The 9,591-nt window shown below is 45.8% G+C and overlaps 1 protein-coding gene across 2 annotated transcripts in view; it reads left to right on the forward strand.

Annotated features, from left to right (window-relative positions):
- PPP2R5C (protein phosphatase 2 regulatory subunit B'gamma) overlaps positions 1 to 9,591 on the forward strand; it is a 190,843-nt gene that overhangs the window by 124,568 nt on the left and 56,684 nt on the right. For both annotated transcript variants that reach the window (XM_074956247.1, XM_074956248.1), the window contains one exon: positions 8,585 to 8,693. In XM_074956247.1, the coding sequence (XP_074812348.1) occupies positions 8,585 to 8,693 (109 nt within the window). The remainder of the gene's footprint in view (positions 1 to 8,584; positions 8,694 to 9,591) is intronic.

A 9,591-nucleotide genomic window follows, 5' to 3' on the forward strand; every position in this document is an offset into this window, starting at 1 on the left:
ACAGCCCAAGTCATCAGCACCGCACTCGTGGTCACCATCAACATGGTGCGAATTGCCCACAGTGAGGCATCAGTCTCTGTACGACCAACACCAGTCGTCGTCCTGCCAGTCAACTCCCTGGTGCAGATCTCTGTTGGTGTGTCGTTCCCCCCAGGCACCAGACTGGTTCAGCATTGGTGACCAGTATCCCCACTTGGGTCTTTGGATAGGCGCCGATCCCTCTATTCAAGGCATCACTCTCCCGCAGCTACGGTCAGCCTCTACAGCCCCACCATGGTCACCAGAAGGGGACTCGTCTGGAGCGGAGCGGAACTTCAGCCCCTCACCGTGACAGCAGCAGCGGCCCTTGTGGGCGCCTGAGGCTGCCTCAACTACCATGTTGCCAACCTAGGAGCCAGTGGACTGCACAGTGGCCATATTGGAATGTGTGGGGCATGCCGATGCCCTTCTTGCACTTCTCCTCCCTTGCTGACTTGGAGAAGCAACCCCTGGCACTGACGGCACTGGGCTCGGTGCGTGGAGTGGAATCTGATACTGGGGGTTGAAGAGCAGGTATCCACTCCAAAGGAACCTTCCCCTACAGGGGACAATGTTCCAGGCCCTTCCCCAGTAGTCCAATCCTCGTCCTCATTGCCAGCTGAGGTGGTAGTAGGGCCCTTGCATGCCAGTCCACTGGATGACTTTAAGGAGTACCAAGTCCTGCTCAGGAGCGTGGCTTCAAACTAAGGCTTGGAGATGGAAGAAATGGCAGAGCAGTCTGACACTTTATTCAACTTGCTAACGGCATCAGCCCCTGTGTGGGTCGTATTGCCAGTGTATGACAGGATTTTAAACATAGCCAAGGCCCTCTGACAATCCCTGTGTTCTATCCCACCCACCTCCAAGCAAGCTGAAAATAAATACTTCATCTCTGCTAAAAGGTTTGAATACTTATACCCACCCGCCTCCAGGGTCACTGGTCATCTCGGCGGCCAATGAAAGGGACAGGGAAGGGCAAGCCAGTTCCACACCCACAAATAAAGACACCAAGAGGCTGGATCTTTTTGGAAGGAACATTTATTCAATGGCCACACTTCAGTTTAGGGTGTCAAACCACCAGGCTTTTTTGGGGAAATATAGTTTTAATCTGTGGGACTCCCTCAAAAAGTTTGACTCCCTGCTCCAGGACTTGGGCCAGGAGTTTACCACCATTTTGGAGGAAGGTACCTCCAGATGGCGTGGGACGCGGCCAATTCAGTGGCTAGGGTCAGTGCCGCGGCCATGGTAATGTGGCACAGTTCCTGGCTTCAGTCTGTGGGTCTGTCCCAGGAGATACAGTCCTCCATCCGGACCTTCCGTTGACGGAAGGGGGCGCTTCTTGGAGCAGACGGATGCAAGGCTGCATGGACTCGAGGACATTAGAGATGCTTTCCGCTCACTAAGCCTGCCACACCGCAGATGGTGAGAAAACCGTTCAGACTGCCTCCACCTCCTAGGCCTTGATCTCCTCAGCAGGGCTCCTCTAGGAGAACAGACAAAGATTCAGGGTTCAGCCATCATTGCCCCTCCACCTCCCGTTTGCCTGTCCAGCAAAATACCCAGAGGGCCAGAAGCGCTCATTTTGAGGATGTGCTTGAGGACCGCGCCTGAGTCAGTTCTCAGGATCCACCCTACTCCTTCCTGAACCGCCTTCCAGTTGGCTTGGTCATGAGTAACCTCAAACCGTTGGATGCTCGGTATATCATCTCTGGGCTACGCCCTCCAATTCTCGGCTGCCCCTCCCTCCCACTCCCCTTAGGTCCCTGAAAAGGGATGGCTTTCTCATGAGCAACTCCTTGCTCAGGAAGTAGAAAATCTCCTACAGCTAGGAGTGGTGGAGGAGGTTCCTCAGGACATGAGCGGGAAGGGGGGTTCTCCCACTGTTTCTTAATCCTGAAAGTGAAAGGGGGCTTAAGACCCATTCTGGACTTGTGACTCCTCAAAAAATATCTCAAAAAGGTGAAGTTTTGCATGGTCTTCCTGGCCTCCATCATCCCTTCCCTGGATCCTGGAGACTGTTACGCCGCCCTCGACTTGATGGACGCATAGTTTCATATCTCCATTTTTCAAGGACACAGATGGTTCCTCTGTTTTGTGGTGGGCCAGCGTCATTTCCAATTCATGATGCCTCCCTTCGGACTCAGCAGCCCCGCCAGTTTTCACAAAATGCACGGTGCCAGTGGCTGCTTACCTGAGGCATCGAGGGGTCCAGGTTTATCCGTACCTTGATGACTGGCTCATCAAGGGCAGATCTCGGGGTGAGGGTCAAAGGAGCCTCGATCTGGTATGTTCCACCTGCAACAATCTGGGCCAGTTAATAAAAAGAAATCGACCTTAATACTGGTGCAACAGACAGCTTTCATAGGGCGGTCCTCGACTCCACAAGAGCCAAAGCCTTCCTTCTGGATGCCTGTTTCTGAGCCATGTCAAACCTGATCTTGCATGTGAGAGCTCACACGTGCCTGAGCTTGTTAAGCCATATGGCAGCCTATACTTACGTAATCAGTCACGCGCGGTTCCATATCAGATCCCTGCAAGCATGGTTGTCTTCGGTCTCCATCCCCAACAGCACAATCTAGACCGCGTGGTCAGGGTGCTGGATCACATACAGTCATCCGTGAAATTGTGGGTGAAACCTGGATCAGTGTTGCAGGCATTTCCCTTTGTAGCCCCATCACTGACACTGGTCTCCGATGCCTTGAACCTGAGGTGGGGGGCCCACCTGGCTGATATCAGCACACAAGACTGTTGGTCGTGAGATGATTGTTCCCTCCACATAAAGGTCAGAGAGCTCAGAGCGGTTTGCTTGGACTATCAGGCTTTCCTGCTTCATGTGAAGGGCAAGGTGCTGCAGATCCTAAAGGAAAATACCGCTGCAATGTTTTACATCAGCAAGCAAAGCAAAACCTGATCATCAGCCCACTGCAAGAAGCGCTCTGGGACTTCTGTGAGCAGCATGCCATTTATCTCATTGCCATGCACCTTCCCGTGGCCAGGAACGTGTTGGCAGATCACCTCAGCAGGACCTTTTGGTTTTGCCACGAATGGTCACTCCATCCAGAGGTGGTTAGCATCATCTTCCAAAGGTGGGGAACTCCCTGTTCTGCCGGAACGCAAACAAATCCACCCAGGAAGTGCTACATGTTTTGCTCAATTTTGGGGGATCAACAGAGGCTCCCTGTCAGATTCGTTTTTGCTTCTGTGGTTGGGGGCCCGAATGTACTCCTTCCCATCAGTGCCATTAATCCACAGAGTCCTTGAGAAGATGAAACAGGACAAGGCGAAGGTTATCCTGATAGTCCCGGCTTAGCCTTGCCAATACTGGTTCGGCACCCTGCTGGACCTCTCAGTGGTGGGTCTGCTGCAGCCGCCCCTCTGGCCGGATCCGCTGTCTCAGAACCACAGCAGTCTTCTGCACACGAACCTGGCTGCGCTGCACCTGACAGCTTGGCTGTTGCATGGTTGAATGCAGAGGAGCAGGAGTGCGCCGTCTCCCCAGGTGGGTAAGCCAGCCATGAGCCCTCCTCAAAGGGCAGCCAAACGCCGTCAGTCCCCAGAGCAGAGAAACTGTTCACGTGCTGGGCCTCAAACCAGGGTATTCGGCCTGAGCTGGCTTCAGTGCAGTCGATCTTGGACTACTTTCTGCACCTCAAACTCCAGGGCCTGTCTCTTTCATCGGTTAAGGTTCAATTGGCCACTATTTCAGCCTTCCACCCTCCATTCCAGGGCAGGTCAGTCTTCACTCATGACATGACGGTCTGGTTTTTGAAAGGTCTGGAGTGACTATCCCCATGTCCATGACCCTGTCCCTCCTTGGGACCTGAATCTCATGCTGTCACGGCTCACAGGTCCCCCCTTCAAGCCTTTGGCTTCCTGCTCCCTTCATATGATTTATGAGGAGAGGCTGAGGGAACAGGGATTATTTAGTCTGCAGAAGAGAAGAATGAGGGGGGATTTGATAGCTGCTTTCAGTTACCTGAAAGGGGGTTCCAAAGAGGCTGGAGCTAGGCTGTTCTCAGTGGTAGCAGATGGCAGAACAAGGAGTAATAGTCTCAAGTTGCAGTGGGGGAGGTTTAGGTTGGATATTAGGAAAAACTTTTTCACTAGGAGGGTGGTGAAGCACTGGAATGCGTTACCTGGGGAGTGGTGGAATCTCCTTCCTTAGAGGTTTTTAAGGTCAGGCTTGACAAAGTCCTGGCTGGGATGATTTAGTTGGGGATTGGTCCTGCTTTGAGCAGGGGGTTGGACTAGATGGACCTCCTGAGGTCCCTTCCAATCCTGATAGTCTATGATTCTACTCTCATGGAAGGTCTTGCTTCTGGTAGCGATAACGTCTGCGCGTAGGGTCTATGAGATTAGGGAGCTTACCTCGGAGCTGCCCTATATGGTGTTTTACAAGGTCCGCCTGTGACTGCACCCGGTTTTCCTGTCCAGGGTAGTTTCTCAGTTTTATACAGGCCAGAACGTATATTTACTTGTCGTCTTTCCAAAACCTCATAAATTGGATGAGGAGCACAGATTATGCTCTCGGAACCTCAGGAGGCTGCTAGCCTTTTACATCGAAAGAACCAAGCCATTCCGTAAGTCAATGCAGTTGTTTTTCAAGTGGTAGACAGGATGAAAGGTCTTCCAGTGTACGGCCAGAGAATTTCATCATGGATCACCGCCTGCATCCGTTTTTGCTTTGATCTGGCAAAAGTGTCTTCATCGGCAATTGTAACTGCCCACTCGACTAGGGCACAAGTCTTGTTTGCAGCTTTCCTGGCTCAAGTACCGATTCAAGATATCTGTTGGGCTGCTACCTGGTCATCCATTCACACATTCATGTCTCATTTCACGCTTACCCAGCAGGCCCGAGATGATGCTGGCTTTGGTAGAGAAATGTTACAAACTGCATGACCATGAACTCTGAGCCCACTTCCAAGGATACTGCTAGTGAGTCACCTAGAATGGAATTGACATGAGCAAGCACTCGAAGAAGAAAAAACGGTTACCTACCTTTCGTAACTCTTCTTCTTCAAGATGTGTTTCTCACGTCCATTCTATTACCTGCCCTCCTGCCCCTCTGTCGGAGCTGCTAGCAAGAAGGAACTGAGAGGGCTAGAGTCAGCGGCGCCTAATATACCGGTGCACGAGCGTGGCACTCTAGGGGGCAGCACTGCCAATCCTATGGATACCTCTAAGGCAAAAAAAATCTCCTATGACTGTGCATATGGGAATGCATACACCTAGAATGAACATGAGCCACACATCTTGAACAACAGTACAAAAGGTAGGTAACCTGTTTTTTGTTGTGTAATTGCTGTAAAAGGCAGATCAGAGCCAAGACAAAATTAATTTGGAGGCCTTCATGGAGATACCACTTGGATTTTTGTTATAAAGAGCTGTTTCCTATACCAACAGTCAGTCCACAGTGCCCATTCCAGAAGATTGTCTACGTAAAGGAGTAAACCAAATTACGTTATTGGCTTGTCTTTGGATCCTAGTCACATTGTGAATTTTATTTTATTTTATAAAGAGATAATTCTTTAAAATATTAAATATAAAAAAAAGCCAAGACACCCTGTTTATTTAGCTTCTCAGTCATACTATCAGCAATATGTGGTGTCAATATTAACTTTATCCTTATTGCTTGCCATAGCAAAGCACAAGTGCCTGCTAAAAGAGATTTTTCTTTGTGCCTGTTTGGGATCTAATGCATTACTAAGAGACTCACTGGAGGAACAGAAAGTCCTTGTCCTAGGCTGGCTGACAACTGGAAAACTTCAGTCATTCCTCTTTCTGTTCCAGATCCCTGAATCTTCCTTAAAGGCGCACTGTTAACTTTAAAAAAAAAAAAAAAAAAATTAAAAATTGCACTTTCAGGAAAAACTTATCTACCAGACATCTAAGATTAGTAGTTCTCACACAGTTGTTCAGAGGCTTGCAGAGAGCTGGCCAGTGACATGGCATGTTCTGGCTGCTAAATAGTATTAACTGGTGTTAAAAAAAATACCACTTTTACTTGTAAGCAATTACTTCCGTTGCTATAGGGAAATTACATAATGCTGAATGGAAGGGCAGACAGTATTCCTATTAAGATGTAATTCACACTGCAGAATCTCCTGCTTTGGAACAAAGGCTTGAAATTTTGCAAGGGGGTTTGCCCTTGTGTCAGGGGATGTGCCTTTTGCTGTCTTTGTGAAAAATCTCAGGCACGAGAATTGAAAGTAGGGAAAATGTCTTTCCTGTGCTCTCAGTATTCCCCCCTATACTGGTGCCCAGGCAGCAAAGTGGTGAAAGAGGAAGCTGCCTGACTTTAGTGCAGAGGGATGAGGGTGAGGGTAAGGCAGGGAGTGGGGTGCTTAGGAATGGGAGTATTTAGATGTAGAGGGGTGAGTGGGGCAGGAGCTGGTGGTGGGAGGAATGGTCAGGATCAGTGGTGGGGACAGACTGGCTTGGGACACAGGGACAGAAGGGTCTGTAACCACATAAGAACACTTCCCTCCAGAACCCAAGAATCCTGAGTCTCTCCGTTCTTCTGCTGCCAGACAAATAGTTGTGAAACCCACTCACAAAGTTTGTTCTCGCCCTGTAGTGGCAGGTCCACAGACGATAACAGCCTCTACTGCTACCAGTTAGTCCTTTAGCTCAGGTGGTAGAGGTCTGTGCTGTGAATCTAAAGGTTTGAACTTTGCTGATGACCCTAGTTGGGGGTCAGCATAGTTCCAGAAAACAACATCCAAAAAAAGTTCAGGTTGCGAAGTCAAGCACTTTCAGAATTTAAGGTTGCTTATGCCTTATGATATGCTGTAATTACATGATCACATGCTATTTTTTTTCTACGGGACCCCGGCCTCTTTCAGTGCCCAAGAAGGATGGTTTTATAGGAATGAATCAGTATTGTATAGTTAATGAGGCTAGTGTTTGTAGGATCCCTGCTTGTTTTTTGCAGAAATTGGAATGTGTGCAGTGAATGAGACAGGCCATTACAGGATGAGAAAGGAAGTTGAATGCCATCCTGAAGAATTGGATTCTATCCCTGCCTCTGCCATGTAGTTCCTATGTGATGCTGGACAAGTCACGTAAAGGAAAATTTTCATAGTTAGCTACTAATTGTGCTGAGTGCTCACAACTGCAACCAAAGTAAATTGGAATTGTGCTTCAAACATATAAAGTGCTATGAAATGCTAATTACTCTGAAGAATCAGTCCCTATGTGTTTTAAGCTTGGCACCCAAAATTAATGGACACTTTTATGACAAATTTGCCTTAATTGTTCTGCCTCAGTTCCCCAACTACAAAATGGTGACAACACCTAATCTCCCAAGAGCATTAAGAAAATAAATTCATGTTTTGAAACACTCAGATATTATGATGAGAGCACCATGGAAATGTCTGTGAGGAAATGAATAATTTTGTATTCAGTGTGGGGTTTGCATGGCGTGTTAAATAAGGCCAGATGCCACACATTGAATGAGGAGGATAAAAAGAAATAATCAATAACTAACTACTCATTCAGTGAATGAAGTACGGGTCATGTGGAAAAAATGGTATATGATAATGTAATTATAGACTGCATTATAGTGTGCACGTACAAGGTGCAGGGAATTAAGTTTGCAAAAGCAACCTTCATTCTGGCATTTTCTAACTTTTGAGTGCTTGACTTCGCAAGCTGAATGCTCTTAACGTAGTGTTTTAGGATGTAATAGTTCAGCACTTTATCAGTTCCCCTCTTGTTTGTGAGAGCCTTCCATGCTAGTTAATGTGAGATGAAAACATCTGAAAAATAAGAACATGTGATTGTAAAACCACAAAAATTGGCAGTGAGACTCCAGTTGTAGTATGTGAAACTATTTTTAATTCCGTTTTTTTAAAGTTGACAGGTTTTCAAAAGGCCATTCCAGATAAAAAGATCAAAGGGTACAATGCACCCAGTAATGAGTAACACGTGTCTTTACTCAATTGGTGTTGGGAGCTCCATGTGCTGTGATGCTGTCTTGTTGCCTGCTCCAGTGCTAAAAAACTACCCATTTCCCAATAGAGTAATCCTGTCTCCGATCTGTGTACTCTCCTGGATCGGACTCCCAGGTGTTGGGTCTTTGGTTGATTCCCTCATCAGGAATGAATTAGCTGGCTTTCAGCAGCTGGGAAGGGCATTTATTCAGAACTTTGTTTACAAGGAGGTGGAAAGATTGGAAGCTGGAGGGGGGAACTGGGTCTTTTATGGAACTTGGAGGGAGGATTTCGGCACCTGGGAAAGACGCAAGTTAGAACTCTTGATATAGGGGATGTGAGGATGTTGATTTTACCATTGGTTGAATTTGTATTCTGCGCTCTAGGTAATTAGACTTAAATATTCTTAAAATTTTGTTCTATTTTTATTTAAATAATGACCCCCTTCTTCAACATGGAAAAAATGCTACATTAATGTTCTATGGGAGAGAGCTCAAAGAAAAACAACTTGGAACAATTAAAATAAAGAACAAAGAAATGATTTTCTTATACTTAAAAAGTTGGCAATAGTGAAAATTTTGAACATGTACTGATTTGAAACTGATTTTAAAAACTTCTAATTTTTTTTACAGTATAATTAATGGATTTGCCTTACCATTAAAAGAAGAGCACAAAATTTTCTTATTGAAGGTGTTATTACCTTTGCACAAAGTGAAATCACTCAGTGTCTACCACCCACAGGTAAATTAATTTGTTTATGAAGTGTTATAGATTCTGTTCCACAGGATGGTCCAGGGAATAAAATGCTGAACTGGGAGTTGGGAGACCTGGGATTTATTTCCAGCTCTGCTATTGGCCTGCTGTGTGACCTTATGCAAGTCACTTCCCCTCTCTCTGACTCAGTTTCTTCATCTGTAAAATGGGGTAAAGATACTCTTTTAAAAGCATTCTGAGATCTGTCGATGAAAAGCACTGTATAATATCACAGAAAAACTTATCCTTTTAATGAGAATGTACCTTTAGTGGATCTTTTTTTAAAAGATCCATTATATGTGGTATGCTTTACTTGGATAATTTAATATTTTAGTTCAGTTTGTTGTAACTTTTTGGTGCCCTGGATGTTTTGCTAAGTCACTTATTTCTTCAATATGCATTCATTAAGTGGATGTTACTGAAGAGGTGGAATGTAAAACCAAATACCTGAAAAATGAGAAAAAAATGTAAGTGTTGAAACAACCTGTGTAATAACATTAGGACCACTCCATTCTGTTGCTTTCATACTCCTTGAACCTTTGTTAGGCTCACAGTAGGGAGCCACAAAGGATTCTAGATTTGGAACTGCACTGTGATATGCTGAAAATCTGTCTAGAAAAAGCTCCTTTTAGATACCCAGGAAATTGTTCAGTAAATCAGCCTGTTCCCAATCACTTTTTAATGAATACATACCCAATATAGAAAGCACTGTGTCTTTTTATGTAAATTTGATAAAATGGTTGTATTAAATTTAAACCAGCTTTTATGTGAAAGTTCTTTTCTAGTAATTGCTTTGACTCATTTTTAACTTAGTGTTAATTTCACTTTATTAAAGATCAAGAAATAGAATTTGAATCTTAATCTAGGACTTCATCTGAAGTTTCTG

Source organism: Natator depressus, chromosome 6 (assembly GCF_965152275.1).
Source record: "Natator depressus isolate rNatDep1 chromosome 6, rNatDep2.hap1, whole genome shotgun sequence".
In the NCBI taxonomy this organism is placed as follows: domain Eukaryota; kingdom Metazoa; phylum Chordata; order Testudines; family Cheloniidae; genus Natator; species Natator depressus.